Source organism: Zootoca vivipara, chromosome 14 (genome assembly GCF_963506605.1).
Source record: "Zootoca vivipara chromosome 14, rZooViv1.1, whole genome shotgun sequence".
Lineage (NCBI taxonomy): Eukaryota > Metazoa > Chordata > Lepidosauria > Squamata > Lacertidae > Zootoca > Zootoca vivipara.
In genome coordinates, this window is record NC_083289.1 from 5,468,654 (window position 1) to 5,490,732 (window position 22,079).

At 43.6% G+C, this 22,079-nt stretch overlaps 1 protein-coding gene across 1 annotated transcript; it reads left to right on the plus strand.

Moving 5' to 3' along the window:
• The first annotated feature begins 45 nt into the window (after positions 1–45).
• LACTB (lactamase beta) lies at positions 46–21,628 on the plus strand. The gene is made up of 6 exons (XM_035130493.2): positions 46–4,093; positions 9,358–9,424; positions 12,084–12,274; positions 12,606–12,936; positions 16,114–16,279; positions 19,206–21,628. Exons 1-6 carry the CDS (start codon positions 3,839–3,841, stop codon positions 19,768–19,770), a joined length of 1,575 nt encoding a protein of 524 aa, XP_034986384.2. The 5' UTR covers positions 46–3,838; the 3' UTR covers positions 19,771–21,628.
• The last annotated feature ends 451 nt before the right edge of the window (positions 21,629–22,079 follow it).

Below are 22,079 nucleotides of genomic sequence, written 5' to 3' on the forward strand. Positions count from 1 at the left end.
CAGCACTGGCAAGACATAGGATGGAAAATGGGGGTCCCATCAAACTTCATCCTCAACTTCAGCTCCTTTTAAAGGTTCTATCAAAAATTGGGGGGTGAAAAGTAATTTGAGGTGATGGTGATGGTGAGGAGGAAGTTGCCATTTGTTATAGTGAGGGGGAAGTTGCCATTTGAAGTTTCGGTACCAAAATGTATTGGGCTGGGCCTGTGACTTTAACAGACAGCTTAGGGACACAAAGAAGGGCAAAACTCCCATGAGACCAAGCCAGCAGTACTAGTGGTCAAGGTTGATGAGAGTTGCAGGCCCAAAACATCCTGAACGTGCAACTTGGGCTACCCCTGGCATAATGCAAATAGGGCAAAGGAAGAGTTATGCTTATTTCCATGCTGCTTGGAAAAAAGTCCAGAGCAAAGGCTGAGCCCAAGAAATCATTCCACCGCGATTCAAATGGAAAGGTCAATCAACACAATGCAGTCGCAGTGGCCTAGCATGGAGGGGGGCGCATGGCCACGGGCACATTTTTGGAGGGGTCGCAACAAGGTGCCCCCACGACCGGATCCCTCAATGAGGGAAGCATTGCCCAGCTTTCAGGGTTGGAAGGGGAGCAGGGCTGGCATCCGGCACTTCCCCACCTGGCTGACTGGAAGGGTGTCCTGGGTCTTGCTCATTTCTCCCTTCTTTCCTGCAATGGAAGAGCGACATGAGAATGCAAGAGGCAGGCCGCTTCCAATCAGCCTAATCCAGTTGAGAAGGGCGCCCGCCTCTCCATCGGCGTCCTCATGGTGCCCTCCAAGCCCTGGGCACTGGGAAGGCACGCTCTGCCGCTGTGCATTCAATACTGTTGCTGTAAGTAATGTGCCAAAGTAAAATGCTCTTAAGTGAATCCAGACTTTGCCTATGTTGGATATGAATTTGGCATATGATAAATGACTCTGTTTTATTGGGAAAATAGTAATGAGAATTAAAACAACAAATGCTGAAATGAATCCCACCTGGTCTGCATTTGATTGCACATCTGAAAGTGGTTTGGTCTGGCTTGGAGCCCAGCTCCATAGTTCAAAACATCACTGGACGCGGGGAAGGATGCAAGAATTTGTTATTCTATATTTCCTGGATCCTGCACTACTTTATAGTACAGAATAAATTGTTAACGGCCAAAATAATTTGCTTCCATCCTTGGTTTTCATCATTGCTCCACCTACTTGCCCTCAGTGTGGCCTTATTTCAGTTGCTGAGTTTTAGACTTTAAAAGTAATGGGTACGATCCACCAGGATGTGTCTCCCCCCCCCTTTCATTTCAATGGAGCTTGTGCAAAAGAGCATCCCAGTGAACAAAGCCCAAGATGGAGACAGTTCTGGACATTTTGGACCAAGCCTGAGGCATAAAATACAAATGGTGGTTAGTATATAATAATAAATTTAAAAATGAACACTTAGCTGCTTTTTAACTTGGCTCCAAAATCTGCTGAGGTAGGTTGTCTTGCTCTGCCTAATGGTAAGTGAAGCTTGTCAGGCAGCAGGAATAAAATTAAAAGACCCAAAAAAGAAAACAACAGAACACCACTAGTAATCACATACAGCTCCCAAGCTAAAGCAGTACAGCACATCATCAGAGATCTACAACCTCTCCTAGACAATGACAGTTCTCTTTCTCAAGCTCTGGGAGGGAGGCCTTTCATTGCCTACAGACAGCCACCCAATCTTAAACAACAACTTACCCACAATAATACCACCACCAGACTTAACATGGACGCTGGTACCAGAGCCTGCAATAAACCCAGATGCCAACTTTGCTGCCACATACACTCGGACAACACCATTACTGGCCCCAACAACATCAAACATACTATCTCAGGGCTATTTAATTGCTCATCTTCTAGCATGGTGTATGCCATCAACGGTGCCCTTCAGCTCTTTATATTGGACAAACAGGCCAAACCCTACGCCAAAGGATAAATGGACATAAATCTGACATCAGGAATCACAAGACAGAGAAACCAGTAGGAGAACACTTCACTCTCCCAGGACATTCTATACAAGATCTCAAAGTAGCTGTTTTATTACAGAAAAAATTCAGAAACGGACTGGAAAGAGAAGTTGCTGAATTGCAACTCATTACCAAGCTTAAAACCATGGAGAGACCTGGTCTGAATAAGGACATTGGATTCTTATCTCATTATACATGATAAAGCTTTCTTTAGCACCTCACCACTTGTTTTTTTCCTGTTTCAGTGTATCTGAAGAAGTGTGCATGCACACGAAAGCTCATATCTATGACAAACTTAGTTGGTTTCTAAGGTGCTACTGGAAGGATTTTTTTTTAATTTATTTTTTACTACGTCAGACCAACACGGCTACCTACCTGTAAGGAATAAAATGTGTATATACTCCATTCTTCCAACCTCTAGACATTGTTGGATGACAACCTCTATAATCCCTGACCTGCTTTCTAATGAGACTTGGAGCCTAACAGCAACTGGAGGGCCACAGGCTCCCCTCCCCTGCTTTAAATCACTTTTAATGATGGCTTAATAATAGCTGTCACTCCAGCTGTAACCCTCCAACATTTCTCAGATGAAAATAGAGACGTCCTACCATACCCTCCAATGAAAATAGGGATGTCCTAAGGAAAAGCGGGACATTCCAGGATCAAATCAGAAACCGGTATGGCTTCTGTAAATCCAGGACTGCCCCTGGAAAATAGGGACACTTGGAGGGTCTGAGCCTAATCTGCTTTACGGGGTTGTGAGGGTAAAAGGTGGATGAAGAATTGATCGGTTGAATTCCCATAGCACCATCCACACCTACATTTGCAGGGTGGGGGAAGCATTCTGTAACATTCTAAAAAGTTTCAGTTAAAAATAAAATTAAAAAATTCCTTCCAGTAGCACCTTAGAGACCAAATAAGTTTGCCATTGGTATGAGCTTTCGTGTGCATTCACACTTCTTCAGATACACTGAAACAGAAGTCACCAGACCCTTATATATAGGGAGAGGGTGAGGAGGAGTATTACTCAGAAGGGTGGTGGGAATGGGTGGTTGACTGATAGGTGTGGTAAACCTGTTGACGTCCCCATGGTCCAGAGAGCATGCCAGGCACTCCTGCCTTCCACTGCCTCCCAGTTTGGTCAGACTCCTGTTTGTAGCTTTGAGAACTGTTAACTACTGCAATTGGTATTACAGGAAAAAGCAAGGGGTGAGGTGGCTAAAAATAGCTTTATCATGTATAATGAGATAAAAATCCAATGTCTATTCAGACCAGGTATCTCCATGGTTTTAAGTTTGGTAATAAGTTGCAATTCAGCAACTTCTCTTTCCAGTCTATTTCTGAAATTCTTTTGTAATAAGAGCTACTTTGAGATCTTGTATAGAATGTCCTGGGAAACTGAAGTGTTCTCCTACTAGTTACAAATAAAAATCAGACATGATTTCAAAGCATTAATCCAACTAGATTTTTAAACATTAACCAAACAATAAGCCTGGGTGCCGCCGAAAGAAAGAAAGAAAGAAAGAAAGAAAGAAAGAAAGAAAGAAAGAAAGAAAGAAAGAGAAAGAAAGAAAGAAAAGTCACTGATGAATACAGAGGGGGTGGGCTGGCTGTTTGGCACAATGAGAATCAAATGTGACTCCGCAGGGATGAAAACAAGCCCCGCAAGACTCCGCTCGATGCGCTCGATGGGCTCCTGCGCTGTCTGATTGCGGGCGCCTACCTAGAAGCGGACGGCTCCGCTCGATGCCCTCTGGGGGCTCCTGCTCCTGCCTGGCGCATCTCCTAGCGACGCGGGCCTAGGCCTGAGACAGGAGGGAGTCGGGCGAGCGAGACAGCTCTTGGGCGGCCATGCTGCGAGGGCTGGCGGCAGCGCGGAGGGTCCTGCTACCCGTGAGGCGCCCGGGGAGCGGCGGCCATGGGGCGCGATGGAGTCCGCCCTCTCGCGGGAGCCGCTGGCGGCTGGGCGTGGGGCTCGGGCTGGCCCTGACGGCGGCGGCGGCGGTGGCGGCGGCGGGGAACGAGGAAGAGCGGGAGGGCCCTCCGCCCGATAAGGGCTTCGCCCGGGCCGTGGCCAGCAGCAGGGACCTTCTCCAGCGGCTGAAGGTGGGAAGGCGTGGAGGGGCTGAGTGCCATCGAGCATGTGCAAAGTTTATTCCTCCGCCGCCCGGTTTTGTTTTGTTCTTAAGGACCGAACGGCAAAGTTCTGACTTCGCATAGCATAAACTATGATAAAAAATTAGTCCTCTGTCTGCATGGGATGCCTTAAGTGTGCAGTACAAGTATATAGAATCACAGAATTCTAGAGTTGGAGGGGGAACCCAAGGCTCATCTAGTCCACCGCCGTGCAGTGCAGGAATCGCAGCAAAAGAATCTGGCAGAGGGGCATCCAACCTCTTTTAAAAACCTCCAGTAAAGGAGAATCCACCACCTTCTGAGGTAGTTCATTCCACTACTGAACAGCTCTTACAGTTATAAAGTTCTTCCTATGGTTTAGTCGGAATCTCCTTTCTTGGCCTTTGAATCCATTCAGGTTCAGGTTCCTACCCTCTGTTAGCAGCAGAAAACAAGCTTGCTCCATCTTCCAGCCTTTGAGATATTAGAAGATGGCTATCAGATCCCATCCCAGGCTAAACATCCCCAACTCATTCAAACTTTCCTCATAAGGCTTGGTTTCCACAGCTTTTATCATCTTGGTCACCCTCCTCTGCACATGTTCCAGCTTGTCAATATCCTTAAATTGTGGTGCCCAGAACTGTACACTTCTCCAGTTGAGGTCTGACCAAGGGGCCATTCCATTGTCATGGGTGGGACACTTGGACCATGTTTTTTGGTATTCACACATGTGTAAGAATGTAAATATACATAAAAATTAACAACCAAAATTTGAACTATGTTCTTAATAAGATACTGAACATTTTACTAATTTTTTATTATTTTTATGGATATTTTTGACAATTTTATTAAATGTTAAAGTATTGTCACGGGTGGGACAAAAAAAGGACATGGAGCTTGAGATAAGTTTGATTTATGGGAAAACTCATTGAGTTGGGAGGTGAATCAATTATAAACTCAGCATATCTGTTTAAATCAATGTTTATTGGTTACAACTATGCAATCAGAAATTTAGGTTAAGAAATTTAATGATACAAAATTAAGGAAAAAATGCTGTCACGGGTGGGACAATGAAATGTCACGGGTGGGACGCGTCTGGCATACACTCGATTTAACATACAATTAAGGTTGTTAAAAATGGAATAATTACAAAAAAACATTTTGCTATTACTATACTTACTATCTACCATAGCCTACAAAGTATAATGTTGTATTTACTAAAATTAAAATCTATTAAAAAATATTTTCTTCTAGTCCATCTCTGGGCCAATCAACCACTTTCAAACACATCTACATTTTCAGTAAATTCATAAAAAATGTTCCTTCTGACTCGTTTAACATAAGGTTGGGGTAAGATACTAAGAATATGTTCAAACTGCACATATGATATGTCTTTTTCATCAACTTGAAACAGCTTTCCAGAATTGTTAACTGCTCGCATACACATCACCTTGACTTCTCCATCATCTTCAACATTACTTTGGCATATTGCAGCATATCTATATTTAGTAGGCCTGGTTCTTTGTCTTTTTGTAGTTGTTTCAAATTCAACTAAAACATATGTCCCAATAGTCACTCCATCAACGAACGGCTTCACTCCAACCACCGGCACATCTGTTTCATTTGTACAACTTGCTACACCATCTTGTTTTTCTGTGTCACTATCAGAATCTCTGTAAACATCAGAAACTTTTAACTTGAACAGTTCTGTGAAGACTACGTGGGTGGACTTTTGAAAAGAAGGTCCATAAACTAAACTTCTTTTGTCTTTAGCTTTAAAAAAATGGTTGGACTATACGTTTGGAATCTTCCTCACCAAAGTCCAGCGCTCATCTAGCTTCGCCATATTTGCACTGATATCAGTAGGTGTTAAAAGGACAAACTTCACTCTCAGTACTGCTTTTTCAGCACATTTAACAAAATCTGAGGCTGAATTGATTACTACTCTCCTTTGTTTCACTGCATTCCAAACTGCTTGCTTAGTTAATCCACCAATCCCATCCATGGCACCCTTGCTGTGGGATGTAGCAAAAAAAAAAAACCCATTCCCCATCAACACCAAAGTCTTCAGGCATAAAACACAGATTGGACAGTGTGTACTTATTTTTGAACTGACCAGCACACCCGTCAGAAAAGATTTTGACCTTTGTCAGTCTGTTAAATTCTTTCTTAAGTTCTTCAATTATAGCTTTTAGGCATGCATATACTGAGTATTTGTCGTGGGTTAAGTGATCCGAAACCACGGCAAAAGAACGTACTTTGCCTTGAGTCCAAGCGCAACCAGTAAATACTGTGATTTGGTTGTGGGTCCAGTGTGCACTTTGGATTTCATCTTGCGATGTTGCCAAATAGTTTTCAGCAAAATCCACTTGAAGAATCACCTCATCATCAGCTGCTGTGTCCTTCATATTTTTGAAAGCTTTAGCTTGTAATCGCTTTACAAAGAAGTGCTTCTTAAATTTACTAAATTGATTTTGTAGCTCATTGACAGCTTCTTCTATGATTCCTTTTGCTTCAAAAACCTTAGGCCGGCTAGAACAGTCATCTTTCCATTGCTTCCAGAAAATCTCAGACGACATGTTTAAGTCTTCATCAATTAGGGTGTGCAAATTAAGTACACACTTTTTGCATTCACCATTCATGCATTTTTCATTTTCCAGATCACAACAAGTAAGGCTCAAAAGATCAGAATGTGTGGAAGGGAAAAAAATGTCTTTCCTACTTATGGCTTCAATTAGGAAATTGAAATTAGCGTGGTATTTGCAAACACAAACATTGTGTGGCATTTGAGAAGCTAAGTCAATATTTTTAGGCCTCAGTTCATAAAATTTTGATTTGCTGATTTCAACTGTTGGGTTATCAATCTTAAATAAGGCATAGGCCTCTTGGACTGTCATATTCATATGCCGCTTTTGGATTTTGATTCTTTTTCCACTTGTTGGATCTTTAATAGATTTGACATCCTTAATTCCTGGTGCCTGCCTGCTAATATCATCTGAATTATAAAACTCATGGACCTTTGAGATATTATCTTGTGAAATAATAGAACTTTTGGTGTTCTGTTTAGGGCTTTTATCAAATACTGTACAGTAGTGTTTTTGGCGCTTGAGGTGAACTCTCATACACAAGCTTTCGTAACACGGCTATTCTTTTCCGTGGACTTAATGGCAACATTCTTTTAACTTTGGTAACAGCCTTTCCAAGAGATTGTGGGCATTTGAATGACCCAATCTCTGGAATAGTAGTGTCGCTAATTGGCCTAGATTCTTTTTCTTTTATCTTTTGTCTGTACTTTATTTTGCGCTCAGTTTATTTCCGTCTGTATTCCATAAGTGATTTTGCAGACAAATTCTTTACCAACTTCATCTTTTCTCGCCTCTTCTTATCTCTGACCCTCTCCTTTTCTTTGAAGCTTTCACATTTGTTTTTATCTTGTTTTAGTTTTTCACGCAGCTTTCTCATACGTTCTGCAGATGTAGTCTTTCCCATTTTGTGTATTGATTCAAAGGTTATATTATCTGTATTACTGTATGTATTCGCATTAGGGTAAAGTAACGGTAACTGCCTTTATGTTCCAGAAGGAACAGCTACTATTGGTTCATTCAAGCAGCTGCATTTGGCTCCTTAGTCTTATTGGTTTCCACCAAAAGGCAGCTTTGTGATTGCTTGAGATTGTTCCCTCCAAAATGTATCCCTTTCTAGCTAGTTCCCCTCTCCTCAGTCCCTTAGTCTTGTTTGCCAGAATAAAGAATTGTTGCATGAGGAATCTGTCTCCTGTCTGCAAAGAGCTGAAATCACTTGCTGAAATCACTAACTCAAGCTACAACAGTAAAACAAGTTGAAAACTGTCACAGGTGGAACAGAAAAAGAATTATTAAAATTTCATGGTGTTTACATTAATTAACTGCATTTTTATTATTGATAGGTGTGTTATACTCTAATACATACTCCCACAATAAAACAAACATAACCTATAAATTAGTTTTATCACAATATAAACTTTTGTACCTTTTGCTGTCACGGGTGGGACACTGAAACAGCATCCCATTCAATAATAAAAATAAAATAGAAATAACTTACCTATTTAAAATTTTTCAAGTCCAATGTGTAGACAAAGTTCTTCACTTTAATAATATACCAACAATGACAACCACAATTTTTGTTTATCTTTAAAAAATAATGCCAACCTAAATGAACAAAATTAAGCTACACAATCAGAAAAGTGATACTGAAACTTCAAGCTCAAATTTCTCATGAAAAAAATAATTTCAAATTCTTTTTTCCTTTGGAATATTGAACTTTAATATGTTTAGTTAATGAAACTATAAGTAAAATAAGTATATTTTAAAAATAATTTTTTTCTTATCAGGCTCATTTTTCACGGAATGGCCCCAAGACAGAATAGAGCATCCTCATGAGAATATTCTGCTCACTTTGCATCTCCCAAATTCTGATTACAGTACTGTAGTCTATTTATTTCTAGACCACCTTTAATCTGAAGATTGCAGGGTTGTTTACAGCATACTTGTACTATAAACCCCTTGCAAGAAAAATAAATAAATCTTTTAAATCATATTGACGTTAAACTAAACTAGTACAGAGAAAAGGCCTCAAGATTCTGAAGCATATGCAGCACTGGTGCCTCCAAAGACCTGAGTCAATATATCTGAACTAACACAGAGAATAAAATTGTGATCCAGTTAGCAAAATTTTGGCTTGAGGAAGGAGGAAGAGGGTGGTTACTTCTCCACCTCCATTGATGTGGGGAAGGGTATGTGGCTTTAATGGAATTAAATGAGATTTAAATTGTTGGACCCAGGTGGCGCTGTGGTTAAACCACTGAGCCTAGGGCTTGCTGATCAGAAGGTTGGCGATTCGAATCCCTGTGACGGGGTGAGCTCCCGTTACTCGGTCCCAGCTCCTGCCAACCTAGCAGTTCGAAAGCACGTCAAAATGCAAGTAGATAAATACTGTAGGAACCGCTACAGCGGGGAGGTAAACGGCATTTCCATGTGCTGCTCTGGTTTGCCAGAAGCGGCTTTGTCATGCTGGCCACATGACCTGGAAGCTATACGCCGGCTCCCTCGGCCAATAATGCGAAATGAGCGCGCAACCCCAGAGTCGGTCACGACTGGACCTAATGGTCAGGGGTCCCTTTACCTTTTAAAATTGTTGGTGGGTTTTTTAAGACACACTTAGGATTGGAGCATCAGAAGGGGAATTCAGAAAGTCAAAGTTGTATTTTATTCCAATAGGATGAAGTGGGAGCTCCTGGAATAGTAGCTGGAGTTTCTGTAGATGGCAAAGAAATTTGGTTAGAAGGTAAGTGAGAATTAATGTATTTTTATTGTTTGTCAAAGACTTCTTGTTTGCGGGGGCAGGGGTTGTGTGTGTGTGTGTGTGTGTGTGTGTGTGTATATATATATAACATTTAAGATTTTCGTTCATTAATATAATTTCTATAACTCTTTTGAGGATGCAGGAGGGAGGAAAGCTATCCAAATAAAAATTTGAGGAGAAACATTGGTTTGTGATGGTTTGTGATGTAAGTCAGTAAGTCACAAACATAGGTTTGTGATGTAAGTCAGTAACGTTCACAGGATGGCTGGCTAGCCAGCTTCCTCATTGCTCTGGAGCAACAGTATTCTCCTGCCATGCCTGTCAGTTACAATTCCGCTATTATTTGGCTGCTAGCAAGAATAGGGTGGAATCGTGTGTATGCTTGTTGGTGGGTAATATCCTTTTAAGATGCCACACTGGTGAATTCCCCCCCCCTTTTGTTCTTGGGCCTTGTTTCCCCGTTTTGGGTTTCCCTCAATTCCCTAAGGCCTGGGGGTGGGGAGTGTTTTTAAAAGACCACTTTAACCAACGGTATGTTCTCGAAGCTACGAACATGAGTTTGACCAAACTGCGGGAGGCAGTGGAAGACAGGAGTGCCTGGCGTGCTCTGGTCCATGGGGTCACAAAGAGTCAGACACGACTAAACGGCTAAACAACAACAACAACATAATCATAGTACAAGGACTATGAAAATAGCATTTAAAATCCTGTGTTAGGAGTACACATAGCGGGAGCAGGATAGAAACAAGGATTTTCCCATGTGTGGCTTTTCCTGTCCTAGTGCTGTTGTGATGGAATAAGATCTGGCAAGGCTTCCAAAACTTTCTCTTCTGTCCACCCTTTCCAGCCCACTGCCTATTGTGTCCTGATTCCTTTAGCAACTTGGGCTCTTGCCTTCCCAGCTGTTTGGCACTACCTCTTCCTTTTCACAACAGCATGCAGCCTCCTCCTCTCTGAGCTTCTGAGACCAGTTCCTCCTTTGCTGAACTAGCTGCTTACTCTGCTCTTTGTTTCACCAGGCCTCAGCCTGCACCATCAACCCTTCCCTCCTGCGTTCCTGTATTTTGATTCACTGCTTTATCCTCTTTCTTCTTCCCCATTAGCTGTGGGTTTACCTTGCTCACCAAGACAAGCTTTGTAAACACTTGTGTGGCATCACAGCAACTTCTCCAGCGCCAGAAGCTTTTGCACAGCATCGCTTTGCACATTTAGCTATGAAAACCCTTTCAGAGGCGCTCACTCTGATGCAAAAAAGGAAGTGCTATATGCCCTCCTATTTCAGCTGGGTTACCCACACATTCACATCTGCTGTATTTGAATAATGAATATGATGCAAAATGTAGCCTATGGTGAGTGTCCAAGTTGTCTGTACTGAAATGAATGGGCGTGACTTTATGCCATTGCAGTTTCACCCAGTCACCTATTTTTCTCTGTGCCAGGAAAGGTTGTACCCCTTCTTAATAACTACTTCTCAAAACTAAGTTTAACTTATTCTTTCCATTTATGTGTTAATCCTTTTTTTAAAAAAATGCCTATGGTGCACATTAAATTAACTTCAGAATGAATTCAGGCAATAATTCCCAATATCCCCTGTCATGGACTACTTGAAATTCATGAGGATCTTGATGTATTATGTAATTTTTAAAAGATAGTTAAATAGATTTTATAGTTAAATGTAAAGATAGTTATTTTTAAAAAAAATAGTTGAATGCAAGCAGCCAGGATTAGATTATTGTTTTAGCAATTGTAATGTGCTGTGTTGTTGTTTAGTCGTTTAGTCATGTCCAATTCTTCATGACCCCATGGACCAGAGCACGCCAGGCATTCCTGTCTTCCACTGCCTCCCGCAGTTTGGTTCAGACTCATATTGGTGGCTTCGAGAACACTGTCCAACCATCTTGTCCTCTGTCGTCCCCTTCTCCTAGTGCCCTCAATCTTTCCCGACATCAGGGTCTTTTCCAGAGAGTCTTCTCTTCTCATGAGGTGGCCAAAGTATTGGAGCCTCAGCTTCACGATCTGTCCTTCCAGTGAGCACTCAGGGCTGATTTCCTTCAGAATGGATAGGTTTGATCTTCTTGCAGTCCATGGGACTCGCAAGAGTCTCCTCCAGCACCATAATTCAAAAGCATCAATTCTTCAGCAATCAGCCTTCTTTATGGTCCAGCTTTCACTTCCATACATCACTACTGGGAAAACCATAGCTTTAACTATACGGACATTAGTTGGCAAGGTGATGTCTCTGCTTTTTAAGATGCTGTCTAGGTTTGTCATTGCTTTTCTCCCAAGAAGCAGGTGTCTTTTAATTTCGTGACTGCTGTCATCATCTGCAGTGATCATGGAACCCAAGAAAGTAAAATCTCTCTCTGCCTCCATTTCTTCCCCTTCTATTTGCGAGGAGGTGATGGGACCAGTGGCCAGGATCTTAGTTTTTTTGATTTTGAGCTCCAGACCATATTTTGCACTCTCCTCTTTCACCCTCATTAAAAGGTTCTTTAATTCCTCCTCACTGGGGGAAGTAATGTGCTTTAAAGATATGGTGTGTACGCAGCCTCAAAGAACTTGATCTTTTGGTTTTCAAAGAGCCTGAGGCATTCCAGTGTACAAAACACCACTTGACAGTAATCTGCTTATTCCCTTAAAGGAATGGGTTATGCTGACGTGGAGAACCGTGTGCTCTGCAAGCCAGAGACCGTCCTGCGAATTGCAAGCATTAGCAAACCTCTGACTATGGTTGCTGTTGCAAAGTTGTGGGAGGAAGGAAAGCTGGATTTAGATGCTCCAGTGCAGAAGTATGTTCCAGAATTTCCTGAAAAAGAATATGAAGGTGAAAAGGTAAATGAGGCCATTCACCAGCGTTAAGTGGTGGTCTGATGGAATTTCTTGGATATCCAGTCATCTGTAACATGTTTAATAGTGACTAACACACAATAACTCTTGTTAAGAATGAAGGACATGTAATAGGAATATAGCTTTCTTTATTGGGATGGGGGACATCCCTCTGTTGTCCTGCTTCCTTTAGCAAGGCTAGTTAAGTGTCAGCAAATTAATGGATTATCATTGACAAGTCCCCACACCCCACCCCAAATGTTGGAAAGTTTTTGTTGATGATAGCATGTGATAGTACTCCACAGTGTACTTGAGCTGATGTCTTTTTAAAATGTAGGTCACCATTACAACAAGACTGCTCACTTCACAGTTAAGTGGGATTCGCCATTATGAGAAAGATATTGCCAAAGTAAAGGAAGAGAAGGAAAAGGCCAACAGAACCCTGAAGGCTGCAAAAGATATCACAACATCCGACAGAGAGAAAGAAGACAAAGTCTCTGAAAAGGCTGACTTTGCTAAAGCCAAGCCGGAACACGGAGGCAAACATTCCAAAAGTGAAAAGAAAAAAGCAGAGTTTGAACATCAAGAATATTATTTGAAAGAAAAATTTGATAATGTGATTGATTCCCTGAACTTATTTAAAAACGATCCTTTGTTCTTTAAACCAGGTGAGTTGTACATTTAATCCAAACTGCTTAGTACAGCTGTGTTGTCACTATGCCTTATGGAAGCTCGCATAACTTGGTTGTTTCAACATTACTTTTTCATTGAGCAAAAGGTTTGACTATCTTTGCCTACTCCATTTTCATTTTGAAGTAGGTCTTTATTTCTATACTCTTCCTCTCTTAAGTTTGGTATCTTCCACTTATTTGCATGAAAGATATCTATATCTATGTCTGTTCTGTGGGAATCTGAAGAGGAGGAAGTAAGGCCCCATTCTTTCATGCAGAGGGTCTCTGTTTAGATTCTTACCATTTTCTGGTGTGGTTGATAAAGACACTGGAGAGCTGCTGCCAGTCAGTGTGGACACTCTGGATCTAGATGACTCTGTATAAGGTAAGCTTCCTATGTTCCAAAGAGTGAGTATACAGTTGCAATCAAAATTATTCAACCCCCATTGCAAATTGGTTTATTATCAAAATTTACAGACCTTCAGCTGTTTGCAATGAGCAAATCAAACAAATGGATGCTCAACACAACGGATGTTTCAAGTGGTCTCCCCAAATTGAGCTGAAACTGCAACTTATACTGGCTTCTTCAGTCTCACTATTATTAAACCCCCTGAATAGAATCCCTCACAATAGCACAAATACCAGGTGTTCCAGCTCAAGCATACCTGTTAGCTCAAGAGAATGGTCCAAGAAGGTAAGGGAAGAGATCATCGCCCTTGACAACCTAGCAGGATACAAGAAGATATTGAAGGCACTGAATATTCCTAGAAACACCCTTGGAAACATATTTTGCAAGTTCAAAGTTAAAGAAACAGTGGTTACACTAACCTGGACAGGGCAAAAAAAAGGCACCAGCCAGATTTCTGAGAAGGCAGGCTGGGAAAAATCTTGAGCGACTGCAAAAGAGCTGCAGCAAGACTTGGTGGCAGCAGGCACTGAGGTTTCAGTGAGCACAGTAAGACACATACTAAATGCAGAAGGATTCCATCCCAGAACTCCCAAGACGTAAAGGTAAAGGTAAATGTACTCCTGACGGTTAGGTCCAGTCGCAGACGACTCTGGGTTTGTGGCACTCATTTCGCTTTACTGGCCGAGGGAGCCGGCGTACAGCTCCCGGGTCATGTGGCCAGCATGACTAAGCCGCTTCTGGCGAGCCAGATCAGCTCATGGAAACGCCGTTTACCTTTCCGCCAGAGCGGTACCTATTTATCTACTTGCACTTTGACGTGCTTTCGAACTGCTAGGTTGGCAGGAGTAGGGACCGAGCAACGGGAGCTCACCCCGTTGCGGGGATTCGAACCGCTGACCTTCTGATCGGCAAGCCCTAGGCTCTGTGGTTTAACCCACAGCGCCACCCGCTGTGTACACCACTACAAAACCAAAAGCACAAGAACAGTCGGCTCCAGTACAGTGGTACCTTGGGTTACAAACAGCCTATTTAACTAACATTTTGGATTACGGCCACTTCAAACCCGGAAATGAGTGTTCCGGGTTGCATGGGTGTTTTTGGGTTTTTTTTGTATACGAATGGACGTTCTGGGGTACCACCACGTTTCCCCGTCCTCCGAGGCTTCTCTTTTCTTTCTCCATGAGCCTGGGCAGCCCTGTGAGTTGCTGGTTCTTCGATGGCGATGGGAAAGTGGTGCACGGTGGGTCAGGCATGGAAGGCGGAGGAGGAGGGCTGAGAGCGGTGGTGGAGAGGCTCAGGGCACGGTGTAAGCGGCCTCGCTCCTCTCGCCATCACACAAAGGAGCTTTGTTGTGCTTCAATAGGCAGTACAATGCCTCCCTTCCCATCGGAGCAGCACCGATCCTATTTCTACTTGTGTGTAAGCAGGAGGGATCATAGGAGTTGGGATCGGGGCTGAAGTCTCCCTTGCACCACCTGAAGGCAGCCAGGCGCTCCCCAGCAAACCAACTGGAAATGAATCAAAATCACGGGAAAACAAAAAACAGCACTGACCCTAATCCTAATTTTTCATCGTCTGGAACGGATTGATCCATTTTCCATTACTTTCTGTGGGAACGCACACCTTGGTTTAAGACTGGACTTCCAAAATGGATTAAGTTTGTAAACCAAGGTACCACTGTATGCTCAAAATCATATAAATAAGCCACAGAAGTTTCGGGATTCTGTTCTGTAGAGCAATGAAACAAAATTGGAACTTTTGGCCCCATGGATCAGCACTATATCTGGAGGAGGAAGAATGAAGTATACGCTGAGAAGAACACTCTGCCTACAGTGAAGCATGGTGGTGGCTCGGTGATGCTCTGGGGCTGCTTTGCATCCTCTGGCACTGGAAGCTTGCAGCGTGTGGATAGATTCACTGAAGTATCAGGAAATCCTAGGAGGAAGCTGACGCATGGACGTCACTGGACAATGATCCCAAGCATACCTCGAATTCCACCAAGGCTTGATTGCAGAAGTAGTTCTGGAAAGTTCTACAGCGGCCATCACAGTTACCTGACTTGAACCCCATAGAAAATTTCTGGTGGGATTTGAAGGAGGCGGTTGCAGCACGCAAATCCAAGATTACTACTGAAGTGGAGGCCATTGCTTCTGAGGAATGGGCTAAGATTCCTCAGGAATGCTGCCGGAAGCTGTTGTTTGGCTATGCATCTCTTTTGCAGGAGGTCATAACAGCAAAAGGCTGCTCCACTGAGTACTAAAGATGCTTGCCATGAAGGGGTTGAATAACAGTGAGACTGGAGAAGTCATAAGTTGCAATTTCAGCTGAATTTGGGGAAACCACTTGAAGCATCTGTTGTGTTGAGCTATTTCAATTGCTTTTGTTTGGTTTGCTCATTGCAAACAGCTGAAAGTCTGTAAATTTTAATAATAAATCTGATTTCCAATGGGGGTTGAATAATTTTGATAGCAACAGTATTTCAAATATGTAAATCTCAGAAATTTTTAATATTAAGTTTAAAAGTATGAGAAAGAGACCAGCTTGTTATATTGAGAGGTGTTTATGTAAGTCCTACACTTTTATGTTCTGAAAGAGTTACCTTTATACAGTTTAAGACCTAGAGTTAACATAATAAAGTACATTTTTTTCAACTCTCACATCATCTCAATCTAAGTAGATCCCTCTTTAGGGGACTAAGCACCACTGGTGTGTAAAATGCTCACAGCATAAACTGTGTAAAATGTACCTTTCTTCATCCCTTCAAGGTAGCCAGTTTTTGTATTCAACTCATGGATTTACTCTTCTGAGTGCTGTTGTAGAGAGAGCCTCGGGTCAGAAATTCACAGACTACATGCTGAAAATATTTAGTGACCTGGATATGTTGGCAACAGGACTGGATGAGAATGAGCCCCTTATATACAACAGAGCGAGGTAAACTTCCACGCAGTCATGTCCCGTAGGCTTGTAACAACTGCTGTTCATTTGTTTTGGCTTAATAAAATGTGTTCTTTGGAGTATCCACAGCAGTCTGGGTTCCACTTAGACTGACAGAAGCACTCGTGTATCTTTATATGGCATGTCTCCTCTGCAACAGCCTTATTTTCTCATTCACAACTGAGCAGTTATTGGCTCCGTTGGAGTTCTGCATAGCTCAGTTTTCCCCTGCCTTGTGCCACCCAGATGTTTGGGATTACAACTCCCAGCAGCACAACCATACTAAAGGACCTCTGGATGGAAGTCCAGTCGAAATCGACTATGGGGTGCAGCGCCCATCTCCGCTTTCATGCCGAGGGAGCCGGCGTTTGTCTGCAGACTGCTTTCCGCGGCAGGTGGCCAGCATGTCTGAACTGCTTCTGGCACAGTGGGACACTGTTATGGCCAGAGTGCACGGAAACACCGTTTACTCCCCGTACCATATGGCCATGCTGTTGGGGGCTGATGGGAGCTGTAGTCCAGAGCTACAGGCCACCAGGTTGGGGAAGGCTGCTTTAGAACAAGATGAAGAATTAGTAGTTGGTGCAGGTAAGACACTGCCAATTCTTAAAATTTAGTTAAATATTGAGTTAAATTCTGTAAAAACACTTTAAAGTTTGGGATAGCCCAGATGAATGGTTCCCAATAGTTCCCATGCCTCAGCTACCCTTCTCTCCTCCCCCCCCCCACCTCCATAGTGCCCATTTAATGCTAGCCATTCAATGATCCCCAGATGAGCAGGAGTTTTAATTACAGGTACAAATTATTAAGAGATCAAAAGCAGTATGTTGTGTTAATCGACTGCTTAGAAAGAAACTCCCTCCCCCCTCACAAAAAGTAAAAATGGCACAGCTATCGCATTTAGAAAGTTTGGGCAATTCCCCAGGGACACGTCACACGGAACATTTTAATTGTGGGTGTTTAGTGTTAAGAAGCTAATATTTTGGGAAAATTGTAAGGGACAGTGACTTGGGGAAAATGGACAAGCCCTTAATTTTTATAAATGAAAATAAATCATATGTGGCCGTTCACATTATTCCAAGCAAAATTAAGGGGAACTGAGAAGCTTAATGTAATGCTTCAGCATGTCTGGGAGTGATGTTCTAAAATCAGAGTTCACTGCCACCTTGTGGTTCTCTTTGTATTTACATAATCCAAAGCTGTGAAATGATAGTTTCACAGATTGAGGTTGAATCCTGACAAGACAGAAGTACTGTTCGTGGGGGACAGGAGGCGGGCAGGTGTGGAGGATTCCCTGGTTCTGAATGGGGTAACTGTGCCCCTGAAGGACCAGGTGCGCAGCCTGGGAGTCATTTTGGACTCACAGCTGTCCATGGAGGCGCAGGTCAATTCTGTGTCCATCAGCTCCATCTGATATGCAGGCTGAGACCCTACCTGCCTGCAGACTGTCTAGCCAGAGTGGTGCATGCTCTAGTTATCTCCCGCTTGGACTACTGCAATGCGCTCTACGTGGGGCTACCTTTGAAGGTGACTCGGAAACTACAACTAATCCAGAATGCGGCAGCTAGACTGGTGACTGGGAGCAGCCGCCGAGACCACATAACACCGGTCTTGAAAGATCTACATTGGCTCCCAGTATGTTTCCGAGCACAATTCAAAGTGTTGGTGCTGACCTTTAAAGCCCTAAATGGCCTCGGTCCAGTATACCTGAAGGAGCGTCTCCACCTCCATCATTCTGCCCGGACACTGAGGTCCAGCACCGAGGGCCTTCTGGCGGTTCCCTCGTTGCGAGAAGCCAAGTTGCAGGGAACTAGGCCTTCTCGGTGGTGGCTCCTGCCCTGTGGAACGCCCTCCCAACAGATGTCAAAGAGGAAAACAACTACCAGACTTTTAGAAGACATCTGAAGGCAGCCCTGTTCAGGGAGGCTTTTAATGTTTAATAGATTACTGTGTTTTATTTTTCTGTTGGAAGCCGCCCAGAGTGGCTGGGGAAACCCAGCCAGATGGGTGGGGTATAAATATATTATTATTATTATTATTATTATTATTATTATTATTATTATTATTATACTGTACGTACATTTTTGTAGTCATACCTTTTTCAAAGAGCCATGTATAAGAAGCAGAGTGAGTTTTGGTCTAGATCTAAGATCATAATACAGCCAAGTTAACAGTGCTTAAATTTGTTCATACCTACAGTTTCACAGCCCTCGAAATGCTCCAGTTTCTTAGAGTTTCCATGGCTGGCAAGCTGTTTACTGGCATTTTTGCTGTGTGTCTTTTAATTCAGAAAGCTGTGAGTTACCTAGCGTCCTCACCTAGATCTCAAATTTGAAGGGACCGAGTTCTGAGGCATCTTCATTACTTTACAGTGAAGTAGGACTGGCCTTGAATGCATACAAGACCTTTACTGCTCAAGAGGCTCATCAGTGAGTGTACTTGGAGGTCTAGCCCTCATCAGTACAATGATGTGGCTAGAGTACTGATAGCCTTGTTTCCTTTCTGCTGTTCTGGTTCAACTTGTCCTCTTACCTTTCATAGTAAAGCAACTCCATGCTGAGATGTGGAACCAAGCAGTGGTGACTCCATAAATAGCTGAGTGGTGCTTGTTAATTGGGCAAAGCTTCCCCATTTGGGAAAAAAATCACATTGCACTGGTTATCACAGGCATAAGCAAACTCAGCCCTCCAGGTGTTTTGGGACTACAACTCCCATCATCCCTGACCACTGGTCCTGTTAGCTAGGGATGATGGGAGTTGTAGTCCCAAAATATCTGGAGGGCCGAGTTTGCCTATGCCTGGGTTATCACCATCTTTTGCTTTCTTCTTGCGTGCAATTTCTGAAGTTTGCCTGCGGCACATTTGAATAAAATAGTTGCTTCCTTTTCTTTGTGGATGACCATCCTTCTTGCTTTCCCCTCCAGGAACTACATTCACAACAAAAAAGGCCGCCTGGTCAATGCACCCTATGTGGACAACTCCTACAAGTGGGCTGGCGGTGGCTTCCTCTCCACAGTGAGCGACCTCCTTAAATTTGGCAACGCTATGCTGTATGGCTATCAACTTGGACAGCTGGAAAACCTCGCTGCTGGACTCCTTCCTGGCTATCTCAAACCTGGCACCGTAGCAATGATGTGGAGGGCAGCTCCAAACGCAAAAGCGTCTGGGGACAAAGATGTTAAATATGGGATGGCGTGGTTTGTGGTGGAGGATAAACAGGAATATGGCTTCTGCAGGCGGCAGCGACGCTATGCCTTCCACACGGGTGGGGCAGTGGGTGCAAGCAGCATCCTGCTTATTCTCCCTGAAGAGCCAGACTCTGAAGCTTCAAACAGTGACCCACTGGTGCCACCCAAGGGTGTGGTGGTCACAATTATTTGTAATATGCAGTCCGTTTCCCTTAACAGCACTGCCTTAAAGATTGCAATGGAATTTGAACAGGATAAGTTGGCACAGCACACTGTTAAAAGCAGCTTCTTACAGGATTAATCAAGCTATATATACTGACGTGTCTGTGGCACTGAAAGCAGCATATTGCAAAGCCATGTCCCCATTCTATGTTGGTTGTGCTGCATTCAAACTCGCTACTCAGGGAAGCGGCCATGTGGGTCAAGCAAACCCTCGTTAAAGGTATTTCTCGGGTGTAAGTTGCCAAAAGTGTGAGCAGTGGTAACTTTTGCCACCTAAAGCCAAATCTAGTTGCCAATCACATCATTTCACTTCTTCATTCTCTGATCCTTATTGAGAAATTGACTTTTAACTTTCACTGTTGCATTTGAAAGATTGACAGGAGTAGGGCTGGGCGATGCCAGCTTTTCAACATTGTGATATACCAGCCAAACATCCCGATCTGACGATACACCTATGATGTTGAAACAGAGGGAGGAACAAGGAGCCGAGGCCAATGCAGCTTGTTCTTCTTGCCAGACACTGGGGATGGAGGGAGTCAGCCAGACGGTGGTAGCCAAGTGCAGAGTCTGTCAGGATCCGTGCGTTTGCCTGCCTTTGCCTTCGCCCTAGCGAGTAGTCACACTGTGTCTTTCCTCCCAGGGTGAAAGACCACTCCAGGAGGAAAGACACACCCCACCCTCCTGGGGGAAGGCAGCCAGGCCGTAGCCAAGCGCACAGAGCCTGTCAGACTCCTTGCATTTGTCTGCCTTCCCCACCACCCCAGCGAGTGTGCCGAGTCTTTGGGTGACCGACCACCCCTGGAGGAAAGATGCAGCTCACCCTCCCAGACGAAGGCAGCCAGGTGACAGTAGCCAGGCGCCCAGAGCCTGTGAGGCTCCATTCACAAGGCTGCCTCTGCCTTCAGCCAGAGCACAGTGGCAGTTTCACCCAGCGGTATATTGCAAGTGAAACCACCGCTGCTCCCGAGTCGCTCCGCCTCCAGCACCTGGCTGCAGCTTGTTTCTCCCTCGGCACGCTGGGCACTGGTGGCAGGGGGACTTGGGAGCGGCAGAATATACTACCTGATGAAACTGCTATTGCAGCCTGGCCCTCATATTGGCCCTGGGCGATGTATTGATACATCACCTAGGCCTTGACAGGAGTGGTGAAAACCCAGGGGATGACTGCCACAGGCACCGCTTGACTCAAGAACAGTTGTGCCATGACAGTAGGAGAGCAACAGAGGTCCATTAATCATGCAGGGTTTTTGGTTCTGCTATGCCTGCTTGTGGGTGCCAGCTCTCAATAACGGACAGAGAAAGGCAGCAGGGACTGAGCTAAGAGCAACAATTCCCACCAGCCCCTTAGGGACAGTCAAAGGACAAGGGTGAGCTAACCTTCCCCTTCTAACTGGGACAGTTAGCAGGGCTCAACCCTCCACTTCAGTAACATTGCTACAAAATACAGAAAGGTACTAAATCGTGCAGTTACGGTGGAACTGAGTTTACAAGAGACTCAGTTTTATTGTCAGGTGCTGCTGGTATTTTGCTTTTAAGAGTTTAAGAACTTGCCCACCCAGTAATATTTTCCTAGACTTGAAGGTAGTTGGGGTGGGGTGGAATTTTGATGTCATGTTTGCCTCACAATAGCAGAATTGTAGTTTGTTTCGGTTATGCAAGGTCACAATAGGCTGCCAATGTTGCTCCCTGCAACACTTTACTGCGTGTAGTATTTGTGAAGAGTAAGAAACAGCCATTTGAAAGCTTTAAGAGAAGTTTACATCTATTTAAGCTTCACTCCTATGTGCATCTACTTGGGAGTAAGCCCTGTTGACTAAATGAGGACTTGCTCCCTAGTGAATATGCATAGATTGAGGCTGAATCCGACATTTTTTCTTTTTACTTGCTCTTCTCTAGAAAGCATATCCAAGATGGCCCATTGTTGTTGTTTTATTAGCCTAGAATTCCTCTGAGAGCCTGTGGTGCACCATCTTCTTCACTTTTTTAGTCATACCTGCTAGTAAGAGTGGAGTGCTGGGGCTGATGGGAATTGTAGTACAAAACTTCAGGAGTATGAGGTTCAGGAGGGCTGGCCTAGGTGCTAAATGATTGATCTGTCACAATGATCCTTATATAAATCATGTGAAATGTTTCTTTGTCTCCTGCCCCTGCCTTTTCTCCAGCGATCTGAAATTTGGTTGAACTAATTATGCTTATGTAAAATGCCTATTTGGATCCTTTTATTATTGACTAGCCTTTTTGTATGCCTTAACCAATAAATACTTTATGTCGTTGACTAAGTTCAAGTGGCTATGGGTGCTACGTCATGTTCAGTTGCATTTGCCCCCTTTTTGGCAAGAGGTGTAAATTCTGGAATCTGGGACAACAGCTGTCTTGCTTCCTTGTAGT